Here is a 25,984-nt window from a genome sequence, read left to right as displayed (position 1 = left end):
ACGTAAAAAAAAAAAAATTAAAAAAAAAAAAAACAGAGAATTTGTCAGATTGTTCCTCTGCTTAGTTACTTGTCTGCCCTTAGGTAATGCTCAAACATTTCAATCTGACACACAGGCTGGTCCTTATTCACTTCTTGGGCTTTCTCCACTAAGCCACCCAGGTTCCATTCATATTTGAGGAACCCCTTTCCCCAAGTATGCATTTTTTGTGCCTTTGCATATGCTGTTTCCCCTGCTTGGAATGCAATGCCCTCCCTTCCCACTTGACCATAGGGTGAACAAATTCACTTTCAAGATCCAGTTCAACTCTCCCCTCCCTAAAAAACCCGATTTTTGGGGCGCCTGGGTGGCGCAGTCGGTTAAGCGTCCGACTTCAGCCAGGTCATGATCTCGCGGTCTGTGAGTTCGAGCCCCGCGTCGGGCTCTGGGCTGATGGCTCAGAGCCTGGAGCCTGTTTCTGATTCTGTGTCTCCCTCTCTCTCTGCCCTTCCCCCGTTCATGCTCTGTCTCTCTCTGTCCCAAAAATAAATAAACGTTAAAAAAAAAAAAATTAAAAAATAAATAAATAAATAAATAAAACCCGATTTTTCCAGACAGAGCCTGGGTACCTATCCTCTGCTCCCCAGTGCCCTGGACACACATTTTCCTCAGCACTCAGTACTCTGATTTGCTTACAAGGTATGTTTCTGTCTCCTGGTTGTCTAAGGTACATCCTCCTTTTTATCTGTCTCATGCTTACCTAGTATGATGCCTTCCTCAACAGACACCAAAAAGTTTTTGTTGCAATATTTGTCTCCCATGCACCGCCACAGACTCATCTGCATATCCTGTGGCCAAAAAGGGCTCAGGAAACAGAGTAGACGAGTGGCTGACTGTCCTTTTTTCCCAGTGTGAGCCCTCTAGCCTGTCCAGTAAGAGCCAGGTGGTCCTCCAAGCAGCTTTGTTTCCACTCTAGCACTTGACCTTGCTTATACACCCTCCCTGGCCTAGAACCATTGGTCCACCCTGAGCCATCTCCTGCAAAATTTTCCAGCTCCACCCCACCCCCACCCCTTGTTCCCTATCCTTCCTGCTCTAGGAACCATTCTGCTTACCTGCCCCAAATACACCAGAATGTTCCAAATCTCACATGTATTACATGTCTCCTTTACTCTGCTTGAAGTGCCTTTCCCCCAGTTTGCCCACCTAGAAAGTGCCTGACAACTCAGACTGTCCCCTCCTTCAAGAAATTCTTAGAGCATTAAACATGCTCTCTCCTGCGCTGCTGTCTTGTAACTGTTACACCCATCCCAGTGTAGTGTGACCTGTCTGTTTCTGTCTTGGCGTCCTGTCTACCATAGCACCTGACACAGAGCAGGGTCTCAGTGACTGCATGCTGAGAGAATCAGGACATCACATTTTGAGAGGATAGTGGTGTTCTTTCGGGAGGGTTTTTTGGCTGCTGTGTTACCTTCGGCAAGTCACTATAGCTCTCTGAGCTTGTTATTCATCTATAGAATTAGACTGACAGTACCTACCTCCTAGGGTTGACATAAAAGTTGGATTGAAACAAGGCTTATAATACACATGAGAGTAATGTCTGATACACAGCATTCAGCCAGCGGTAAACACCATGACTTCTGGTGTCTCATTTCCTCTCCACTGGAGAAGGCAGGACCCATGAGGACCCCAGAAGCCACACACAGGGCTTCCTGGCCCAGAATCCTAACCTCTGCTCTCTGCCTGACAGGCAAGAAGGGAAAGAAACACAGGACACACAGGCTTAATGGGAGTATAAAAATAGGACTTTTTTCCCCCCCTCATAATCACATCAATTATCAAAGAAAGAAACAGTATGTAACAAAAATACAAAGCTCTGGTCAATTTTTTTTGTCTGTTTTTGTGTTTTTTTGCTCCCTCACCCAACCCTCCCCAACAGCCCCTTCCCAGAGAGCTCCTGGCTGAAGCCTGGATGCTGTCCCTGGGGTCACCCTGGGGCTTAGGAGAACCGGTGGTCCAGGTCCCTCTGGGGGCTGGTGGAGTAGGAGTAGGCCTTGCCCAATACCAAGCGGTCCCGCAGCAGCTTGAAGAAGGCATAGTAGTTGCTGAAGAGGATGAGCGCAAGGGAGATGGTCTGGTGCCACTTTTCAGAGGACATTAAGGAGTACAGCTGGTAGACAATGACAGCACCCTCCAGCAGCAGAAGGATGTTGAGGATCCGCAGGGGTTTGCTGAAAAAGAACTGCCCAGGAAAGGGTAGGCAGGGACTGGAAAGTATGTTCGAGAAACCTGCCTCCCGGATGGGGGTTTGGGGTGGGCCAGGGAAGGGGACAAGCTCTGGGGGCCCCATGCAGACTTGGATGGAGAGGAAGACTGTGAGGTTGGGCACGGACTTTGCCACCTCTCCGCCTCTGTGGTGTTTCTTTTCCGGGAAGCTTTTCTTGAGAGGTTTCGCTTACTCCCTCAAACCTTTTCTGGTCTATAATCGACACCTTTTTATATGTGATCCTCCTGGGTATAGTCAGGCCTGAACAAATTAGAATCTTACGACACAGGCATGGAAAGTCATCACAGACTCTACAGTCTGAGAAACCCACTTCTTCATGGGTAGCATCCCGATCTAGGCCAGAAGCTTCTAGGGCATGTGGCAACACCTCACTCTGACCTGGTATTTACAAAGGAAGACAGAGTGTGGGGACTCGAGAAAAATGTTCTCATCCGTTCCAAAGTGCAATCAGCGTCTTAGGGAATTTCAATTCTGCAGGGACCAAGGTACCTGACCTCAAGAGCTACTTAAAGGATGGGAAGAGAAGTGGCAGGAAATGGGAGTCCAAGAAACCAGCATGCCAGGCTCAGTTCTGAACCTGACAGGCTACGGGACCTTGGGCAAGTCCCTTTCCTGTCGGGGCCTCGGGTTTCTCTACCGTGAAGAGATGACCCAGATCAATGATTCCTCAAACTGTGTTCCTTGGAACCCTGGGTTCTGAGGAGGTCTTTTAGGGGCTGTAGCAGTGGTGAGTGGGAACTGAAGGGAGTTCCAACTCTTTCAAATAGAGTAGTGCCAGGAGGTCCTATATACCAGACTTCAGTCTATGACTGTGTTGGAAAAAAGGCTTTTGAGAGTAAAATAAGTAAATAAAATGGAGACCACTAGCCTCATTGGTTTTGAGCAACCCGTTCCATAATGCTGAGTCCAGGAGTCATGACCATCAGATCCCAAGTTTCCGAGCAAGGCACCCTTGAACGAGTTAGACCCTCTGAGCCAATTTCAGTCTCGGAAAATGGGGAGAGCCGTGGTGTTTCTCTCACACACAGGCGAAGGCTGCACGGAGGCTGCATGGCAACTGCTTACCACTGTGCCTGGCACACCATATGGAATGGGGATAGTTCTTAGTTTCGCCACTGAGAACCTCTTCTTTTATTGTATCATCCTCCCCGCCTCCACCCGATGTTTTCAAGGATCAGCCACCAAGTGAGCTGCACTTATGAAGTCACCACTGGTATGGCTGTCCTTGTGCTGCACAGTGTGTAGTTTCCGCTGGATTTGGGAAATGCTGAAAATAGCTGTCTCTTGCTAGGACATCACCTTCCCGTCCGGGATCCTCCTGCTCTCCAGATCAGGCCCCACCCCTCCTTCCCAGGGGAGGAGACTCACGTGGAAGCGGAAGTGGGAGACGTCAGAGGGGATAGCCACGTTGTAGTGGCCCACTGCCTTGTAGACGTTCTTGCTGTGTTTCACCAGCACGCCCTGCGGCCACATGCATTCTTCCGTCCACCTGGAGGCACAGCCCAACAGTGCCCCTTATGCCCAGCTCACCCACAAAAGGGGGTACCAGAAGCCCTGCGCCTGGCATGATCACCAGGGCCCCCGACTCCCATTTCTATCATTTAGACACAGTGACTTTCCTTTTCTGGATCTCAGCTGCCTCCTCTGTAAAACGGGGTAACAATCATGAGAAATTCACTGCAGAGGGAGGCAGAGGGTCTAGGGCTGTCATTCATGTCTGAGAGACTGTCCAGAAAACCCTTTTCCCTCTTCGGGTGCATTTTCCTCACCTGCTCTTAACCTCTAGCCTCCAGCTGGTCTACTACACAGCTGCCCGAGTGGTCTTTGTAAAACACCAAGCTGAGCCTATTCTCTGCTCGAACCCCCTTAAGTGTTTTCAGTGCTCTCGGAGTCAAGTCCCCAAGGATGTGGTGTTGCCGCTGAGGCCCTTCCATGACTCCCACCGCACAGCCCAGGCACAAGCCATTCAGAACTGTCTCTAATTCCTCCAGCACAGCTTACTGTTTCATGTCTCTGCGCAAGTCTCTCCCTCCGACTGAACTGCACTTCCTGATGCCGTATCCTTCTGGCAAGCTCTTTCCAAACTCAGGATCCTCCAGAAAGCCTTCCTCAAACTCCCCGCAGAGTTCAGCATTCTTCAACTGCTCCCTGAATCTCCTGCTACTGGCCCACTTTCCCCAGCGTTTTATCACTTATGTATTTCCCTGTATTCCTCACTAATCTGGGAACCCTTGACGGAAGAGATGGTATCCAATTCATCTCTACGACCTCAGGGCGTGGCACAAGGCCTGGCACAGAGGGACTTCAATAAGCATGTGATTGAGATGGTGGGATCTTCCAATTCTTCCAGTGTTCTGCCAGATATCACAGGGACTCCCGGGGTCCTGGGCCAGAGGACAGAGAATTGCTGTCTACAAAAAACTCTATCTCATTCCTACCCTGTTGATTCATTCACTTAAAAACCAGTTATCAGGGCACCTGGGTGGCTCAGTTAGTTAAGTGTCCGACTCTTGATTTCAGTTCAGGTCAGGATCTCAGGGTTGTGAGAGCCAGCCCCGCATCAGGCTCCGTGCTAGGTATGGAGCCTGCTTGAGATGCTCTCTCTCCCTCTCCCTATGTCCCTTCCCTGCTTGCATGGTACTCTCAAAAAAAACCCAAAACAAAACAAAACAAAAAAACAAAAAGAGGGGCACCTGGGTGGCTCAGCTGATTAAACGTCTGACTTCAGCTCGGGTCATGATCTCACGGCTTGTGGGTTTGAGCCCTGCGTCTGAGCCTGCTTCAGATTCTGCGTCTCCCTCTCTCTCTGCCCCACCCCCAAAATAAAAAAAAAGAAAACTTAAAAAAAAGAAAACAAAAAAGAAAAACCAGCTATCACATTATACCTAATAACACAGATGAAACTCACAGGGATGTGCTGAATGAAAAAGAAACTGAACCCAAGATTTCATTTACATGAACTTGTAGAACAGCCAAAACTAACCTGTGGTTAGTTTATTTATTAAAAAAAAAAAATTTTTTTTTTTGAGAGAGAACACGAGCACGTGTACACGCGTGAGTGAGGGAGAAGGACAGAGGGAGAGAGAGAATCTTTTTTTTAAATGTTTATTTATTTTTATTTTGAGAGAGAAAGTGTGTGCAGGGGAGTGGCAGAGAAAGAATCCCAAGCATGTGGGGCCTGATCTCATGAATCGTGAGATCATGACCTGAGCCAAAATCATGAGTTGGGACACTTAACCAACTGAGCCATCCAGGCACCCCGAGAGAGAGAGAGAGAGAATGTTTTTTTTTGAGATTTATTTACTTTTGAAAGAGAGAGTGCAAGCAGAGAAGGGACAGAGAAAGAGGAGGGCAGAAGATCCAAAGTGGTCTCTGTGCTGACAGCAGTGAGCCCGATGGGGGATTCGAACCCATGAGCCATGAGATCATGACCTGAGCCAAAGTCAGATGCTCAACCAACTGAGCTATTCAGATGCCCCGAGAGAGAGAATCTTAAGCAGGCTCCATGCTCAGCGTGGAGCCCGATGTGGGGCTTGATCCCACAACTCTGGGATCATGACTTGAGCAGAAATCATGAGTCAGATGCTCAACCAACTGAGCTACTCAGGCACCCCGCTTATGGTTAGTTTTGAAGGAATGTAGAAAAATAGTTGTCTGGGTGGTGGTGGTGAGGGGGCGGTCATTGGCAAAAGCTAGGAGGAAATTTTCAGAGGCTGTAAATGTTCTACATCTTGATTCGATGTGGGCTACGTGGGTATATATGACTATCAAAACTCAAAGAATTATACACTTTAAGATCTATGCATTTCACTATATGTAAATTTTACCTTATAAAAAGACTAGACACGAACCACAAAAATTTACTGTGGCCCTATTATAAGCCAGGCACTCTGGGAGTGAGATGGCTGAGTACTTGACAGGCAAGGACCCTGACGACTGGGAGCTTTACTCCTGGAATAACAGCCAAGTAACTAAGCAAACACAGCAGAGCGTTAGGTGCAATGATCATGATATTATGGGTTTGTGGGAACACAGGGGAGGGGCGCCAAACCCATCCTGGGTGGTGAGGAAAGTGTTCCTGGAGGAAAGCAAAGTGCTAAGGAATGCATAGGAATTAATCAGGAAAAGAATTGGAAAGGGTGTTCCAGGCAAAACGAGCATCATTTGCAAAACCCTGGATACACACATGCATATAGAATTTGAGGATCTGAAGCAGTTTGGTCTGGCTAAGGCAGAGTATGAGTGGAGGCATGGTAAGAGATGAGGCAGAAAAGGCTGGCAGGACCCAGTGTAGCGGCTGGGAAGCCATGTGCAGGAGCCTGGGTCTTCTCTGTGGACCACGGTGAGCTACAGACAGGTGCCTCCCTCATGTTCAGCTATATTCTTATTTTTCTCATTTTTTATTTTTATTTTTTTATTGGGGGGGGAGAGAGAGAGAGAGAGAGCGCACACACATAAGCAGGGGAGAGGGGCAGAGAGAAAGAGCATCTTAAGCACACTCCACGGTCTGCGTGGAGTCCAATGCTGGGTTCCATCCCATGACCCCACTGAGATCATGACCTGAGCCAAAATCAAGAATCAGACACTCAACTGACTGAGCCCCCCAGGTGCCCCTTAGCTATATTCTATCTTTCTACTCCTCATTCCCCTCAGAGGCTATGGCTAAGCCAAGCCCCCTTTGAGCCCATTTGGCAATCTTCATCCCCTTTCCTGGACCACCTGGACAGAGCCTGGGAGGGTCCCTAACTAGCACTGACAGCCAACGTCAGGAAGCTTGGCTTCTGTGGTCTTCCTTTGCATCTCTGCTTCTTGGTGGGCCTACCCCTACAAATCTGTCTGGGGGCCTCTTCTCTGCCACACCTTGTGCTCGGCCCACGGCTCAGATAAGATTCAGGTGGGCCCAGCCTCAAGGAGCTTCCGGTCTACTGGGGGAAAGCAGGCAGGAAAATTAGGGTAACCTGGGCGAAAAGTACTGCGGTAAAGGCACCATGAAGGACGAGCCAGGCTGAGGGGAGGCCAGCCCAGCACCTCAGGGCTCCTGAGCAGGTGACTTCTGCCTCTGCAGGGCCGTCCTGCAGCTGGGCTTCTTTCGGCCCATCATCCTAACGATTTGTGTACGGCTGTCACCCCCACCAGACTGTGAACTCCTCAAGGACCTTGTCTCAGTCATTTCCTCCCTGTGGCTCTACTTCCCTGGCCAGGGCTCACCATAACCACGGTCAGGGCTAACACAGCACATATCCTCTGACCAGACAGATGGAATGGGTTCCTTCACTGTTCAAACCCCCCCCAGTCCCCCTCTGCCTGTAGGTCAAAGTCTAAGCTCCTCTGTCCAATACATAGCACCAGGCTGGTTATGGCTTCGGTAGAGGTAAATGCCTGCTGGAAAGGAGGTGACCTAATGACTGAATGGATGAGTGAGCAAGGGACAGAAGGAGAGAAGCAATGAATGAATGCAAGAGCATATTGGTCAACGAGCTGGATAAAGAACAGTCAGCAAATAAGAAAGTCAACGAGTCTGTGAATTTACTGCCTGGCCTCCTCACATCTCCAGCACACTGCAAGTTACCTAAGGACAGAGGACATGTCTGCCTTGGGTCCTGCCATACCCTCCTCTGGCCACAAGGCCCAGCACACCAGATGTGCTCAACAACCACCTGCTGACTGAATGAATGAGTTGGTGATGGAGGAGGGGACTAACTCCAGACACTGACCAGGAGGGCCGGGGTTGGGCAGAGAAGGGCAGGGCGACTCACGGGTGCTGCAGCACGTTGGAGCACAGTGCTGGGTCCACCTTCTGCCAGCAGCCCAGGTGGGCAGCGGCCTTGTGCAGTAGGTCACAGTAGCTGGCAGGCAGCAGGTGCTGCATGAGGATGACTGAGGTGCTGATGGACACCAGGAGGAAGAGCTCACAGGACCAGCGCTTGTCATAATAATGCGTGTTCTGGGGGCAGGGGGTGGTGGGTTAAGGCCTGGGATGTCCCCAATGGCCTCCCTCCCTCCCCCTTCCCTGATTCTGTCTGCCTCGGAAACCAGGACAGCCCTCAGTGGGGGCCTGAGACCAAGGATCAAATACCTAACGAAGAAGGCTTAATCATGGGCTTAGACCCTGTGCCCACTACTCAGTTCTCCACAAGCTCCTCTTACATAAAAACTGCTCCCGCTGCCTACGACTCTGAGCCAGAGCATAGACTCCGGGGTCCAACAGACATCAGTTCAAATCTTGACTCTGCTGCTTTATTAACTATGTGATGCTGGGCAAACCATTTCACTTCTCTGTGCTCTAGCTGCCTCATCTGTTAAATGAGGATAAGAATAGCTACCAACCACCTATGAGAGGCGTTAGGGGGATTATCACACTCCTGAAAGCTCTAGCACATTGTAGGTGTTCAAGAAATATTATGTCCTCTCAGCCTCAAATCATTCAGCGCAGTCTACCCCTGGAGAAATGTTTCCAGCCTACTGTCAGCTGGGGAGGTACCTTCCCAGAAGGCCAGACGAGCAAGAGAGAAGGCACAGGCTTTTGGAGTCATTCAGGTCTGGATGAATCCTGGCTTTCCTACTTACTGATGAAGCTGGACATTGTGACATGCCTGTGCCAAAACAGCCACAGTGAAATACAACATCACTGCTTTTTGTTATCAATCAAGTATTACGAACAGCAATATCATGTCCCAATGATTGGCTGGGTGACCTTGCGCAGGCCACTCCCTTTCAGGGAGCCTTGTGCTCTCTACTCTAAAATCGAGGTAGCGGTCACTCTAGCCCTCAAGAGAACAGATGGGAATCTTGTCAAAAACGGTCCAGTTATTTATGCAAGGGGGAGGGCTCCTGCGGGGCAGCTCCCCTCCCACCCCCACCCCACGGGCTGAGCTACGTACCTTCACAAACCAGACAGGCACAAAGGCCACGTAATAGGCACTCAGCATGGAGCTGACCAGCACTTCCTTCATGCGCCAGTTGAAGTCCATCTTGAGGAATTCTACCTCGCTGCGGATGAGGCTGGGGGACAGGCAGCAGGCGTGGGTGGGCATGGCATCGGGGCCGTACAGCTGCCGCGTGTGCTGCTTCCACGTCTCCCGCAGCGTCAGCAGGTAGTCCCGGCTCCGTGCCAGGCCACTGACCGCCTCCCGGGGACCCACAGAGGCCATGTGGCTGAAGAGGTTTGTCTTGCGCAGGTCACAGTTCAGCTGCAGGAACGGAATGTACATCCCAAACCTGCTGGGGAAGACAGTGGTGAGGGTAGGCCTGCCCATGGGCCACGATCCCAATCTTTACCCACGGAGGGAATCTTCTTTCCTCCCTGGGCCTTAGCTCTCCCGGCTGCTCAGAGGAGAGAATTTACCCATCCTTCTATACAGCCATCCTCCGGTAAGACATTCAACACACGTATTGGCATCGAGTGCAGGCCAAGCATTGTGCCGAGCGTCAGGAACAAAGTAGGAAGTAGGAGACAAGGCCCTGCCTCACAGTCTATTGCTGACCAACGGTGATCCTAACAGCCCACATTCCTTAGGCACACTCCATGCTCTAGACACTGTACTAAGTGCCTCACACACGTTCTCTTCTTTTGTGTCTCCTAAGAACACTATGCATTAGGTACGGTTATTTTGTACCCTTTTTGAGAAAGCTGTGGCTCAGAGAAGTGAAGCGGATTCCCAAAATTTACCCAATGATAAGGAAGCAACAGAGCTGGGATTCAAACCCAGAACTGTCTGGTACCAAAGACCGAGACGCATAATCAACAAATACTAAGAGTAATTCATTAGTTAAAAAAAAAGGTACAAGGGGTGCCTGGCTGGCTCAGTCAGTGGAGCATGCAGCGCTTGATCTCAGGGATGTGAGTTCGAGCCCCGCACTCAGCACAGAGCTTAAACAAAACAAAACAAAACAAAACAAAACAAAACAAAACAAAACAAAACACGGACGCGGTACCACAAGAGGTCTAAGTTGTTACGGCTGCATACATTAAAGGCAGCTCTTCAGCTTGTGGAGGAAAGCAGTTCAGGGACAGTATTTACCGTGTGCCTATTATGTGCCAAGCACTGAAATGGGCCCTTGAACAGTACAAATCCCTTTCCCTGAGTAGTACCCTTAGGGTTGGTGCTACTCAGTGTGGGGTATTTTGAGTGTATGGCTGGTATCTTTTGAGGAGGGAACTAGATAGACCTAAAGGCCAGGAGAGTAGATAATTATGGAAAGTAGCTAAGTGCCAGGGTGCCTGGCTGGCTCAGTTGGCAAAGCATGCAACTCCAGATCTTGGGGTTGTGAGTTCAAGTACCACATTGGGCATAAAGATTACTTTAAGTATAAATAAATATGTAGGGGGAGAAAAGTAGCTAAGTTAGCCTAGCACGTGTCCATGGAACAGTGTAGTAGGTGCTATTTCGAGGCGTTCCTTTTTTCAGCTTGGGGCTTGTCAATTTCCCCAGGTCCTCAGACACAGCCCCAGAAACGTCCCTGGGCTGCCCCTACGAGTTAGGGCCAATGAGAATGCTACATTTTCTTCCCCAGAGTAGTGTTTTTCTTCCTTTTTCCTGATGTTCCAAGAAGGAATACATGAGTATCCTTGGGTAAGCAGTTGGCCTTTTTGGGTTTTTGCTTTCTGGTCTATAAAATGGGGATGCTAGGGGCGCCTGGGTGGCTCAGTCGGTTGGGCGACCGACTTCGGCTCAGGTCATGATCTCGCGGTCCATGAGTTCGAGCCCCGCGTCAGGCTCTGTGCTGACAGCTCAGAGCCTGGAGCCTGTTTCAGATTCTGTGTCTCCCTCTCTCTGACCCTCCCCCGTTCATGCTTTGTCTCTCTCTGTCTCAAAAATAAATAAACGTTAAAAAAAATTTTTTTTTAAATGGGGATGCTACCATTCTCCCTGGTATAAGGTTAAGTAAGATTACTTTGAGAACTGTGGTCAGCAGCATAACCGTTAGGGTCAAACACGCCAGGGTTAAAATCCCAGCTCTGCTATTGACTAGCACTCTGATTTAGGGCAAGTTATTTCATCTCTATGAGCCTCAGTTTCCTTAATTTGCTTTAAATTACATAGCTTGTACTGATTCTCTACACTCAGGTATTACACCTAGTGTTTTCATAAATACCCTCTTTCAAACCTTGTAACAACACCCAGCATGGTGTTTGACCCAAAGTAGAAGATCCATAACATTTTGCTTAGAAAAGAGAGACCAGGGATTCTGTCTTAGAATTTTGCTTAGAAAAGAGAGACAGAAAAGAAGACTGTAATAGGACTCCCAAAATATTCTTCAGGATACCCTGTGGGAACGAAGGAGTGGAGCACCGATAGGATCAGGGTGATACAAGGGATTCAGACTCAAATTTAAGGGCAAGTACTCAAGAATCTCCCTGGTTTTGCCTCCAAGGAGGACAGCAGATACAATTACGTTATTTGGCAACAGCAAGTGACTGCTCCACGGGTCACAAGTTAGAAGCAGCTTCACTGCAAGATGGCAGATTCCCTCTCACCCCCTCCACTCAAGACGTGACCGTATAAAAGCAGGTAATAAATTCATATCAGCAAAAAGAATGGGAGTGGGGTTATTGGTTCACAAGCGATTTTGACAAATTTAGAAAGCAGAGGGAAACATGTTGACAGAGGAGGAAGGAAGCCATCAATAGAGCAACGCTGTCCAACAGAAATATAATGAGAATTACGTATGTAATTTGAAATTTTCTGGTAGCCACTTTGAAAAAAAATGAAATTAATGTTAATGCTCTACTTAACCCAATATATGCCAAATATTATCATTTCAACATGGCATCATTATTTACCAATGAGATTTTTACTTACTTTCTTTTTTTGCACTAAGCCTTCAGAATCTGATGCGTACTTCACACTTACAACAACACACTTCAATTCAAACTAACTTCTTTCAAATGTTCAATAACAGGTAGCTGGAAGCTGCTCAACTGGATGGCGTAGGTCTAGAATATGCTGCAAGGGCTGTACTGGGGGTAGGAGCTTATCTGCCCAGTGACCCAAGAGAGACTCTGGCTTGAAGCAGACACATCTGATAAAGGGTAGAAGTGAGCAGCAGGACTGAACAAATGGGATTAAACAAAGATCTGTATTTATTTATAAGAGTCAGTCCATTTATTCTCTTATTCACTTCACACAATCTACCCTGAAGGATTCTTCTGTAAAGAATGTGAATAAACTACCCTAGGGAGAACTGAGATCTCTAATGGGGGCATCCTAGGGTAACCCCCTCACCCTGGTTTCTGACCTATGGGGGCGCACAACTCACTTATCCTAAAGCAAAGTCTGCCAGTCTGTGTGTCCTGCTCTTATAGTTAGAATCCCTGGCCAAAGCTCCCACTCATATATACAATGGCAGAGGGAGAGGAAGTGTGCTCCAACCTACTCAGTCCTTCATTTGTAAGTATAAAGAGACAACTGAAGAAACTAACGATGCTTAGAAACCTAGCAGCAGGAAAGATCGACCCCAGTGGAAAGACAAAATTGAGGGAACATGAGAGATTTTTAAAACAAGAACAGAATGCTATGAGAAAAGGACAATCAGAAAACAAGAAAGAGGTCTGAGAGATAAAAAATTTGACTGCTGAAAAACTCAATAAAAAAGCTGGAAGATAAAGTTGAGAAAATCTCCCTAAAGGCAAAGTAAAAAAAGAGAGAGAGGAGAAAGAGGGGGGAGAGACACAGAGAGGAAGAAAGACGGGGATGGGGGGGGGTGGAGAAAGGGAGAGCGATGAAAAATATGAGGGAAAATATAAGAGAAACAGATGATCACTCTATGAGGTCTACTACCTTAAGAACAGAAGTCCTAGACAGAATAGAAAAAATGGAAGGGAAGATATTATCAAAGAAATAATAGGAGAAAATTTCCCTGATCTGAAGAAATAGCCAAATCTCCAGGTTAAAAAGTCCTAGAGTACGGATACGATGACTGACGGAAGTCCCACACCAGACACCTCCTTATAAAATTTCAACTAATCAAAAGACAAACAGGCTACCTCTAAAAGCTTTTAGAAAGGAAAAAACAAGTCATCTACAAAGTGACTGGAATCGAACTGGCATCAGACTTCTCACTGGATGCTAGAGACAAGGGAATAGTATCTTCAGACTTCTGGGAGAATATGAATTTGAACTTAGCAATCTACATTTAGCTGAACCATCAATCAAGTATGAAGGCAGAATAAAGACATTTTTAGACATGCAAGGCCTCTAAATGTATATACATACCTCCCACACCCATTGATAAGGAAATTACCTGATAACGCACTCCAGCAAAATAAGGGAGAAAACCAAGAAAGAAGACATGGGATCCAGGAAACAGTGGATCCAACCCAGGAGGGCAGCGAAGGGAAGTCCCAGGCTGAGAGCTGTACAGCAGGCCTAAAGAGCAACCACTCCAGACTGGAGCAGGAGGATGGAAGGCTCCAGGAAGGATGTCTTTAGGGGGAAAAATGGACTCCAGGCAACAGGTAGCATGATTGAGAGGCTGGATAAACTTGAGGATATGTTGAAGGCCCATCACTCTTTTGTCAACAAGAAAAAAGAAAGGCAATTAGAACTCCAAGGAAAAAAAAAGAGCCTGTATTAGAAAGTTACAATCTAAATACAAAGCAAACTAAAATGTGGCATGATTTTAAGCAATTGATGGAATGTAAGAAAAGAGAAACCATTTGACTTTGACATGAAGAACTTGCTTTTTTTAAGAGGTCCAAGATTATAACTCAGTAACCACAGAGAAGGAACGTTATCTATGCACACTACTTGGTCCTGAAGTGAATGGTATTTTCATATTCATAATAACATCAAGGCTACGTATTGCTTTTTAGCTTTTAGAATTAACCCTAAACAAAGAATGGAAGACTTAAATGTGGTTATATAGGGGAATGTGAATGTCAAGCCTAACAACATAAGAGTATAGCTGCCAGGAAGTGAGAGGAGGAAGAGGGGAGGAAAAGTGGAAGGGTAGAGTTCCTAACATTAGTGTCTACATTAAAGGGATTAAGATACTATTGTTGAGGAGATAAAAAATACAGGCATAGTGATATTATTGGAAAAGATAATCAATAGAAAAATAAAAATAATAAGTTATCAAATACTGGGAATAGTATGGATGGAAGGGTGAAGTAAGTAAATCTTCACCTGTCATTGAAGGGAATCAATGTATGTATTTGTGTGTATGGTGTGCCTGTATATGCATAAAACATTTATTTCCAGGATATACAAGAAACCAGAAATGGTGGTGGTTACCTCTTGGAAGGGAAACTGGGTAGCTAAGAGACAGGAGCCAAAGAGAGACTTCTTCATTCTACATTCTTTATACATTTTTACACATATTTATACATTTTGAATTTTAACTATGTAAACCTATTATCCAGCTATAAAATCAATGATAAATTTTTGAAAGGAATAAAGGCACAAAGATACTAGAATTATGGAGGTAACTCAAAAAACACTGAAAGTCAGAAACAGTGAGAGAGATCGCTTTGGAGAAGTGGGACTAAAAAGCTAGTAAGTAGGGCTCCTGGGGGGCTCAGTCAGTTAAATGTGTCTGACTCTTGATTTCAGCTCAACTCATGATCTCATGGTACAGGAATTCAAGCCCCGCATCGGGCTCCGTGCTGACAGTGCACAGCCTGCTTGGGATTCTCTCTCTCCCTCTTTCTCTGCCCCTCTCTGCTCGTGCTCATTCTCTCGAAATGAATACACTTAAAAAATAAATAAAAAGCGAAAAAGTGGGGTTGGAGGCTGTTGTTCATCATAAGCTTTTTAGCATTACTGGACTGATTTGTTAGGCTATGTATGTCTTATGTTAATAAAAATTTAAACATTAAATAATAATAATAAAAAAAAGGCAAAGTATGAATACTAAATGATACCTGTACCCAAAGAGAATGAATTCACTGGATAGCAACCAGAAAGTGAGAAAATTAAGGCGACTATTGACGGCTCTAACCATTTGTTATCATCTATCAAAAATGTACTGCACCTTTCAGTACAGTCATTCTACTTCTGGGAACCTGTTGACAGAAATATTGGACAAGTGGGCAAAGATGTATGCAAAAGAATGTTCCCTACCTCACGGTCTCCAATAGGGAAAGCTAAGAACACTTCAAAAGGGCACCAATAGAACACAAATACAACTGTGAAAAATCTACACAATGGAATACTATAGGCTATTTAAAAAAATGAGGCAAACCTGTATGTATCGCCATGGAAAAATACCCAAGTTATACGATGATGCAAAAAAATGCACTAAATTGTATAATATCATGCATAGTTTAATTCCTTTTCTGTTAAAAAAAAAAAAAAGTATACGTGTGTATGCTCGGACAGAAAAATTTGGAAGGATATGCTGCAAATAATGGTTTTCTGGAGGACTGGTGTTATATAGGACTTTCATTTTCTACATTAAAAGCTTCTGTAAAGTTTTAATGTTTTTATATGACACATGTGTCACTCTTATAATTAAACACTAGTATAACTGAAACAAGTGTGATGGGGCTCCTCCCATGACAGTGCCCTTTTGGTCATGCAAGGTACAGAGGGAGGAGTATCCAGCTCTGAAGCTTCCCGGGACACAGAAATGGCCCAGCCTGAGGAAGTTCATGAACCAGAAAGCCCAGGGGTTGGGAAATGATTGTAAATGCCCAGGCAGCCAGGAGCCTGCCCCAAGAACAGCCAGCGTGGACATCTTGCCAAAGCTCTCCCCGGTTCTAGGTCAGAAGGGGGAAGTCCTGGGCTCTTTCCAGACACTGTCTTTCCGTCCTCAATAATCTGGGCTCTGGTGAGATGGAGTGAGCAAAACAAACACAAAGACTGACATACACGCACAGACGTGTAGATATGCACACACACTTCATGCATAGACACCCACACAGAGAGACATGCACACACGCAGGTGCTCGCATGCACACAGATCTGGGGGAGGCACCGAGAGATTACATAAACATTAACATACAAAAAAAGACAGAGAAAGAGAAAGAACCAGAGAGAGAAGAAAGAGAGAGGGAGACAAAGCCCATGCACCCCTATCAGGAACTGTTCCTTTGGCATATACACTCAGATCTGAGTCCCATTCTGACCTCCCCCTTGGTGGCACCTTGGGTAAATTAGGCCTGCTGTCTCAGTTTCTGCTCCTGCAAAAACCTAATCACCTTAGTCTCAGGGGATGTTCTCAGACAACGTGAGAGGATATTGCTGCTGCCCTGCCATGAGTCTTCCAGGTATGGGGGCCTGCTGACCCAGCCACACTCAGGGCAGAGGTCAGGAGCCAGGTGCTAGGCAGTGAGGGGTGGAGTGAGGGGTACTCACGGATAGCAGAGGAACAGGAGGTTCAGGAAGGAGTAGGTCCTGAAGAGGTGGATGAGGGAGCGGCACAGACTCCAGCCTGTTGCCGTGAGAACGGTGAAGCGGGTGAGGAACAGCAGGATGGAGCGAAAGAGGGAGACCTTCCCCCTCTGAGAAGCCTGGGTCAGGGCGAGATAGGACAGGATGGGGCCTTGGATAGGCCACGGGGACTGTGCCCAAATCCCACCCAGCGTGACCTGTGATCCCACCCAGGGAACCATGGGGCAGCAGGCCGGACAGAACCTGGCAAGGTGAATGCTTTTCCTTGGCGCCCAGGAAACTCCAAGAGTAAGGGGATGTGAGTAATGTTCTTCAACCAAGTTCAAAGGGAGCCCCAAGGAAAATGCCTTGGGCTTGAAGGGCTAGGCGTGTTTCCTTGGTACCCCCAGGGGAAAGGCGAGTCCCCAAGTCCCCGGTCATCCTCTAGGACCCAATCACCTCCTTCACGATGGACCCAATGAAGCGGCGGCCCAGAACGATGGTGGTCACCATCAGCAAGTTGAAGTCGATCAGGTGGAAATTCTGTCAGGGGGCAGAGGCTGGGGGTCACGTGGGCCCCCTGCCCATATACGGGCTTTTTTCAAACCCACCTCCCCCTGCCCGGTCCTTTCCACAGGGACTATCCCCACTCTCCGACCTTCACAAGTCTCTAGCTGAGTCAGGCCAGGAAATTACCTAGAGGAGTAGAACAGGACCCAGAGGAGGGAAGTGGGACAGTCCCTGGAGATAAGAGAGTGGTGTGTGAGCCCTGTTGCTCTGATCACCCATGCTCCGGTCCCTGAACCTCTCTTTCTACACGGAGATCTTTCCACTCCTTAAAATACTCAGGTATGCCTGTGGCTCTTCTCCCCCACAGGACTTAAGATTCTGCCTTCCTTTAGGCAAAATCTATCCGATTTATCTCCACTACCTTTGAACCACCTAACGCAGTACTGAGCAATTCGGGTGAGTGTTCAGGAATCATTCATTTTCTGTTCCTTCTACATGTTCTATGCCCGGCATGAGGCCAAATGTACAGGGCACTCGGTAAGCTGTGTTAAACTGAAGCCAAACGTCATACACACACACACACACACACACACACACACACACACACACACACAGCTGGTCCTAGCTGGGCACCTACCAGGGAGGTGTGGGATGGCGGGTGGGAAGGCGGATACCACCACACTGTCTTGTAGATGTTGATGTAGTGGACGAAGAGGGCTATGAGCTGGCAGAAGAAGAGCTGCAACTCAAACAGAATGCTGGCCTGGACTGGCAGCTCGGGGATCTTGCAGTGCTGTAGGGGCACGACCGTCTGGGTGGCCAGAGGGGGGCTGGAGAGGCCCGTCCCAGAACTGCTCCTGGGAGGTGGGGAGGGAAAAAAACATCAGGAGCTGTCCTGAGAACCCCACCAAGAAGGGCTTCCGGGGCAAAGGATGGTGAGGGTGGGTCAGAAAAGCAGCACAAGGCAAACACGGAGTCCTAATCCTGCCTGTCAGACAAAGGAGCCGACAGAGACTTTTCCTATCCCTAATCTTATTCAGGCTTTCCAACATTCCCCAGGAAGGCAAGAATTATTAGATCCATTTTACAGATGAGGAAAAGGAGGCCCAATGAACGGAGACAACTTGTTGAAGCCACCAGAAAATCAGGAGCAGAACTGTAAGTGGAATCCTGTAACTGGGCTTACTATACTATGTCCCTCTGCATCTGCCCAAGTGACCACCACTCTGGGTCTTTTGCTGCTCACTGCACTCTAAGCCCCCGTCTGGGATCTGGGGTATCACATCCTAGAGCCCAGTGAGAGAGAGCTTTGTTCATACTGCCCCTGTGAGCCCACAGTGAGGGGCAAGACACAGAGGTGGTTTACCTGGTGCGGGAGCGAACACTGGTGACTGATGCACTGGAAGTATGGCCCCCACCAGAGCCCCCTGACGATCCTGGCTCACACAGTGGATTTCGACAGTAGGATGTCCTGTTGGGACCTCTTCGTCCTCCTGTGGGACTCAACATAAAATAGATCCTCAAGCCGGAGGGCATATATCAAGGATAACAGCAACGATACTGGCTACCAGTTACCTGGTGTCTCGTTTTATCATTTAATCACAGAGGCCTCTGATCTGGCCCCTGCCTAATGCTTCAACCTCATCTCCCATTCCCTGCCTGGCCTCCAAGCTTCGGCCATCCTGTCCTTTCTCTCCTTAAGCAAACCAAACGTGTTGCTACCTCTTATATTGCTGTAACATGTCTGGAGAGCCCTCCCCGGACTGCCATTTTTTAAGCATCTGCCCCCATAACCCTCTTATTTCTACTTTTCTCACAATTCAGTCTTAGAATTTATCGTATTCACTTGTTAACATATGTATTGTCTTTCTCACTAGAGCAGAAAGTCAGTGAGGTCATTAACTTTAGCTGTCTTTTTCACTGTGTATCCCCTCCCCCTACCACAGAGGCCAGCATAAAGTTAAGTGCTCTATAAGTCTGTCTTGATGAGTGGCTGAACCCAGCAAAATAGGTTTCCCACAGATTAGGAAACTGAGTTTACACTGTGTCACGGGTAATTTGTGGGTCTGAGGCTTCAGCTCTTAGCTCTGGCGTACGCTGTCCTGTTCAGATACTATAAGCCTCTCTAGGCTTATGATTCTGGGCACCCTTGAGGTCTTTTTCTCAAGAGCCCAAGATCCAGCTCAGTAGGCATCCTGGGGTTTCATGGTCAGGACCAGGACCTGAGCACAGGGTCAAGGATGTGGGTTCTGGGAGAATGCTGTGGTTGTGGACCCAAACCCTATTTCTCTAAGCTTGTCAGTATAGCCCAAACTCCCAGGCACCATCCTGCACAAAAGCCCTGCACAAAGGTCCTAAGCACCACCCGAGTCCTAATCAAAATTACAGCCCTGTTCAAACCACCTCATGGCAACAGAGCCTGCACTCGCCTAGCTTCCCAGCTCGGGAGGTTTTCTCACACGTGTCTCCAAAAAGTTCTTGTCCAGCTCTGCCCCCAGTCAGCCTCCAACCCAGAAGCTCTGTTCATACACTATCACACCTGGCTTAAAACATCCCACATATGCACCTTCAGTCCAAAAGCTCTGCCCACACCCACTCTCCTCTCTTTAGAAGCTCTACACCCACGTAAAGCCCCTAGGCCCAGAAGCCCCGCCTACACACAGTTGTCAGCCCAGAATACGCGCCCACAAGCCAATAAAAGCTCTCTTTGCCCAGAAGCGCGGCTCCAGAATGGGCTCCCTAGGTCCGGAAGGTCTTCTCGTCCCGCCGCCCCTCGTGCAAAGCCCGAAAACCCAGAAAGTTCGCCCCCGAACAAACGCCTACAACCCAGGAGCTCCGCCCCAGCAGTAGGGCCCCGCCTACCGCTACGCCCCGTCCCCGCTTCTAACCCAGGTGAGCGGGTCTTCACCAAAGCCCAAGCCCCCATGGGCCCTCTCCCTTTTAGAAGCCCCGCCTACCGCGCCAATACCCCGCCCCCATAACCGAGGCCCCACCCTGCAAAACGACAGGAGGGGGCGGGGCCCCTCTCTGCCCCGCATCCCCTCCCCCTTCCCTCGCCGGGATCTTGTCCGCGTGGGGGAGCAATCAGCAGCTTGGCCATCCCGACCCCCACGTCTGCCCGTTCCCCGGCCGAGCCGGACCCGCTCCGCTCACCCATCTCCTCCCCCCGGCGCTCTCCGCTCCGCCGCCGCAGCTCCAGCGGGCAATATGTCGGAGGCGACGGCGGCCGGGAGAGGACTAACCGCCGCAGCCTAGTCCCCGGGTATCAGTCGCGCGCTCCCGCCCGGCCGCCAAATTTGCATACAAGGCGGGCTGGAAGCTGGGAACGCGCTTCTTAAAGGGGCCGCGCGGACAAAGGCGGTGCCTGCGCGCTCTCTTTGTCTCTAGGTCCCCTACGCCCTTGCAGCAGCTGCTGCTCGGGAGACCCCAGAGGGAGGGAAGTCACCTCCTGCTTTTCCCTTGCGTGCCTTCTCCCACCGTCTCTTCAGGCCAGAGGGAGGGGACCGGAACCGTCTCTCGGCTCCTGCGCGAGATGGACTGTATCCTTGAGTGGCCCCCAGGCGCTCAAATTCAACGCGTCCCAAATTGGGCTTTCATTTGTCTTTGGCCTTATTGTTCTCTGGTACACCCTAGCGAAAACCTGGGAGTCGTTTCCCTCGACCCCCACCCCCTTTCACTTAGTTTTGCTGACCCTAAATCCTAAATATTTCTCCTGCCACCACCTTAGTTCAAATCCTGCTTCTGCCAATTCTGAGCCTTGAAATCTTTTTTCTTGCTCTTTACAATGAGGCTCGTAATATTCAATGAGGATTGAATGAGATAACGCTTGCAGAACAGGGTCTGTTTTTAAAAATGTTAGCCATCATTATTATTAGGATGCATGGCAAGCACTTAACACAGAAAACACTCAGTAAATGAGGTACTGTTACCAAGTGTTATGATTTCTTCCCTCACAAGACCTGTAAACTGTCTTAATCACCTGGTAGCTCCATGGCTTAGCACAGTGCTTGGCACGTAATAGACATCAATATTCAATTAATTGAATGAATTAGTAGATATTTGATATTCATACTTACAGTTAACTGGGAGGAAATGGACATAAAATTAGTAAATTCAGTAGTATATCAGGAGGGAATAATTGTGGGGGTAAACAGGAGAGGGGTATGGGAGGTTGCAATTTTAAACAGGACAGTCAGAGTAGGTTTCACTGTGAAGGTGACTTTTGACCAAACACTTGAAGGAAATGAGTGAGTTAGTCATGTAGATATCCAGAGAAAACGGGTATTCTGGGCAGAGGGAAAAAAAAAAAAATCAGGTATGAACCCAGCTAATGTGTTTAAGAAACGGCAAGGTCAGGGGCACCTGGGGGGCTCAGTTGGTTGAGCATCTGGCTTCGGTTCAGATCGTGATCTCACAGTCTGTGGGTTTGAGCCCTGCATCGGGCTCTGTGCTGACAGCTCAGAGCCTGGAGCCTGCTTTGGATTCTGTTTCCCTTTCTGCCCCTCCTCTGCTCACACTCTGTCTCTCTCTGTCTCAAAAATAAATTTAAAAAAATTTTTTTTAATTTAAGAAATGGCAAGGTCAGTTTGGCTTGGCTGAAATAGACATGAGAGTGGGATGTGAGAAGGGATGGACACTATAGGGCTCCTACTTACTCTGAATGGGATGGGGAAGATGGAAGGTTTGAACTTACATTTTGTTTTTTAAGTTTATTTTGAGAGAGAGCATGAGGGTGCGTGTGTGCACGTGTAGGGGAGAAGCAGAGACAGTAAGAGAGCGAATCCCAAGCAGGCTCTGTGCTGTCAGCACAGAGCCCCACACAGGACTTGATCTCAAGAACGGTGAGATGGTGGATGAATTGAGCTGAAATTGAGTGTCGGATGCTTAACTGACTGAGCCACCCAGGCTCCTCTGAACTTACATTAAAAAAACATTTTTTTAATGTTTATTTATTTTTGAGAGAGACAGAGTATGAGCAGGGTTGGGGCAGAGAGAGAGGGAGACACAGAATCTGAAGCAGGCTCCAGGCTCTGAGCTGTCAGCACAGAGCCCGACATGGGGCTCGAACCCACGAACCATGAGATCATGACCCGAGCCGAAGTCAGACATTCAACCAACTGAGCCACCCAGGCAACTCTGAACTTACATTTTTAAAGAATCACTCTGGCTGCTGTGTGAGAATAGACTGTAGGGGCACAAGGGTGGAAGCAGGGAGAACAGATAGAGATAGGGCAATGATATTAGCAAGAGATGTTGATGGATTGTACCAGATTGAGTGAGGGAGTGAGACATGTTGGATTCTGGATTTGAAGGTAAAGTGAGCAGGATTTGTGGACAGATTGGATAGGTGTGTGGAAGAAAGAGAAGATCAAGTATTACTCCAACATTTTTACTGATTTATTTTAATGTTTATTTATTTTTGAGATGGGCGGAGGGGCAGAGAGAGAGAGGGAGACAGAGAATCCGAAGCAGGCTCCAAGCTCTGAGCTGTCAGCACACGAACCAGGAGATCATAACCTGAGCAGAAGTTGGTGACTGAGACACTCAGGCGCCCTCTATTGCTCCAAGGGTTTTAGTCTAGGCAAAATGGAAACGTGTTTAATTCAACTCATAGATAACTATTAAATTACAAATTTTACACCAAGTCAGGCCTTCCCATCTGGGGGAAAAGAGGCCAAGAGAGGGAGAATGACCAGCTCACAAAGTAGAGTAGGAATCAGTGAGATTTCTTTCTTCGGCCAAAGAAATTCTGATAGTAGAGCTGGTTCTGATCTCTTTAGAGTGCTGAGTTTGAAATGTATCTTGTTAATTTCTGAACTGCCAAAGCCTAAACTACCTCCCACCTGATAGGCATTCAAATGTATATCAGTTCAGTTGAATTCAGGTAGTAGCAAACTGGTTCTTAAAAGGAAAGCCGGTTGGGAAGGGAAGCTAAGTGGTTTCAGGAATGGTCCATAAAAGACTGAAGCTGAGCCATTCCTGGGAACTCACTTTAACTCAGGTCAAAAAATGTTTTTGAACATCTATTATACGGTGGGCACTAGGGATACAGAAGTGCCACTCATCCTTGGGAAAGACAGAAGAATCAATAAATTATGGCACAGTGTGATAACAATAGCAGTATGTACCAAGTTCAGAGGTGGAGGGAAGGTGACTGAGTCTGACAGGGGAGGTAGTCAAGAGAAGGCTTCTTGAAAGATGACATCAGAGCTGGTTCCTGAGAGACGAGTAAGAGTTTGTCTGTTATGCTCCTATGGGAGGAAACGTAACAGTAATTGCCTTACTGGGGCTGGTGGCAGGGGCAGGTCTTGCTATCCGTCTATTACGTGGAAGGGCGCTGGACCTTGTACATGGCAAATGCTCAGGAAATGTTTGCTTAATTGATTTGAGGGCGTTCGTATGACCCAGTAACCCAGTGTGAGAGGGGAAGGCCATTCAAATGGGCTGCTCTGCATGCAACCCATTACCCATGTCTCCTGCCCACCTTGTATCAGCTGTCTGTTGATTTTGCCTGCCCAACATCCATTCTCCTTCTGTTTAAAACACTTTGATTTTTCCCTTGCGAAACGACCCTCCCTCCCACTCTCTCAGTCCATGTGGTCTGGTGGGGCTGCCGTACTCTGCAAGTTCAGTGTGGGCAGATAACCCTGCCTGGTGAATCAAAGCATTCCAGCCTGCCACTCCAGGCTACAGTGACCAATTTTGGAGCAGGGGTGATTCGTGACTCTACTCCGGCCAAATGAGATGCTATCCTAGGACTTTTGCTAGAACAACTGGGAAGTACTTCCTTCCCCTGCCCCCCAGGGACGTCAAAGCAATAGGATATGAACTTGGAGCTTCTGGTGGCTACGTTGCCACCTTTTAGGGAGGGAGAACTCAGGCAATGAAGGAAACACAGAAAAGTAAAAAAAATCAGTTGATACTGTCTTGATAGCATCATTTGAACCCCTGGGTCCAGCCATATCTGAATCCTTTATGGACTTTTCTATTATAAAAAGCCAGTTTGTGTTTGGGGTCTGACAACTGCAACTGAAATAATCCAGAACAACGTACACTTCGATCCCAGCATCTAGCAGAAACATCTAGGGTCCTAGTCTTTTCACATCTGCCTCCTATAGGATCCCTGGGGGAAAGAATCATAAGATGGCAGGATGTTGGTTAGGTTCTTGTTTTCCAGATCTGTGGCCACGTGTCTCAGCTGTTTTGTGACCCTGAAGCCCTTGCTTCCCTTCTTTGCATCTTCATTTCCTAATAACTTGTTCTCTATTGGCTCCTCCAGGAGTCTCGGTTCTTGAGGAAATGTCACTGGCTCTAGGCCAGTCCTGTGTCATTGAGTCTCTAGAGTTGGGATCTCTTCCTTGGTCACGTTATTTTGGGGCCATGGCTGGCGATTCTGTCCTCTGGATCAGTAGTTTTCTACCTGGATTATGCAGACCTCTAGTGGTACCCAGTGGGGGTGTGCAACCACAGGATAAAACACAATACTGCTTTCTGGAGTATCAGTTTTATTCATGGAAACGTGAGGCAGTGTTTTCAATATTAAAGTGTAGTTATTCAGAGCACCTTCTCTGCTGTAGTTTAGAATCAAATCCTGGCTCCACCACTTCTTAGCTGCATGACCTTAGGAAGTTACTTAACCTCTCTGTGCCTCAGTTTTTTCAGTCTAAAAATGAGGGTAGTCTTAGTACCTATCTTCTGAGATTATAATGAAGATTAGTCTGTGTAAAGTACTTAGAACAATGCGTGGTGCACAGTAAGTGCTATTTAAGTATTAGTTACTATTATTATAACACGAATCTATTATGAAGTACAAAGAAAAGTAATGTGAATTTGATTGAAGACTTTGAAGAATTATCACCTGTAGCTCTCCCAGTTTCCCAGGAACTTGCTCTCTCTTCTGCCAGCAAGAATACTTACATCTGATTTTTATTACAAGCTCCAAAAGGGAATCCATGTGTCTTCGTGTTCTTCTAATTTCCTGAGCCACTCTTACTTCCATGTATATGTTAGTCTCTCCATCGAACATTCCACATCTCAGGGCTACTCATGCACCTGTACTCATCCAGACATTTGCTTTCCCATGTCTTATAGCATTACAAAGATAATAAATGCAAGCTTTAGAAAATACTGCCTTTCTTTTAAAAATTATTTTAGAGAGAGAGCATGAGTAGGGAGAGGAGAGGGGCGGAGAGAGAGAGAGAGAGAGAGAGAGAGAGAGAGAGAGAGAGAGAGAGAGAGAATCTCAAGCAAGCTCCATGCTCAACAGAGCCTGATACAGAACTTGATCCCATGACCCTGAGATCATGACCTGAGCTGAAATTAAGAGTCAGATGCTCAACGGGCTGAGCCACCAGGCTCCCGACAATACTGTATTTCTTGTTTAGGTTTTCAAAAATGAATAGGATTTTGGTAGGTAATGCACTTGGAGGGGGTGGGGGTGGGCGTGCAATGTAATACAGAGAACAGCACGAACAAAGGCCCAGAGGTACGCTATGTTCCAGAAGAGCAAGTCCATTTCAGCTTGGGACTAACTGAAGATGGAGGTGGAAAAATAGGTTAGGTTCTTGAAAACTACATACAGTGAAGAGTTTGGACTTGATTATATTTTTCTAAGCCTGTTTCTTCTGTAAAATTAGGATGATTCCTGTCATTGAATTGTTGTGATGATTAATGACATAAGCAAAAATGTAGGGGAGACATCCTATATAAGGAATGGAACGATTGTCATTACGAGTGGGGCACAAGGATTCTTTTCTCCTTGGTATAAAGCAAACTATTCCACCTCTCAGGTGGCCTGCAATTTAGCCTATTGAGAGCTTATTTCACTGCAATGCACCTGTTAACCACCAGGGGGAGCTTGGCACAAAGGAATCAGAGCCCCGGAGTCAACAGG

The 25,984-nt window shown here is 47.6% G+C and overlaps 1 protein-coding gene across 7 annotated transcripts; it reads right to left on the bottom strand.

The window, feature by feature from the left end:
* Positions 1–1,762: 1,762 nt before the first annotated feature.
* Positions 1,763–20,396, bottom strand: TMEM39B (transmembrane protein 39B). 7 transcript variants are annotated; one of them, XM_003989808.5, is made up of 9 exons: positions 20,245–20,396; positions 18,458–18,584; positions 17,729–17,948; positions 17,041–17,124; positions 16,567–16,721; positions 9,148–9,484; positions 8,023–8,210; positions 3,635–3,755; positions 1,763–2,221 (listed from the first exon to the last, which is right to left on the bottom strand). In XM_003989808.5, exons 1-9 carry the CDS (start codon positions 20,246–20,248, stop codon positions 1,979–1,981), a joined length of 1,479 nt encoding a protein of 492 aa, XP_003989857.1. In that variant the 5' UTR covers positions 20,249–20,396; the 3' UTR covers positions 1,763–1,978. The 7 variants fall into 7 exon arrangements, with proteins under 7 accessions (XP_003989857.1, XP_019692143.1, XP_044891409.1 ...); XM_019836584.3 differs by lacking the exon at positions 20,245–20,396 and adding an exon at positions 19,954–20,032; XM_045035474.1 differs by lacking the exons at positions 16,567–16,721; positions 17,041–17,124; positions 17,729–17,948 and having other exon boundaries at positions 18,458–18,592; positions 20,245–20,352.
* Positions 20,397–25,984: the final 5,588 nt, after the last annotated feature.

Source organism: Felis catus, chromosome C1, assembly GCF_018350175.1.
Source record: "Felis catus isolate Fca126 chromosome C1, F.catus_Fca126_mat1.0, whole genome shotgun sequence".
Taxonomy (NCBI): Eukaryota; Metazoa; Chordata; class Mammalia; order Carnivora; family Felidae; genus Felis; species Felis catus.
This window is presented reverse-complemented; position numbering and strand designations above follow the sequence as displayed.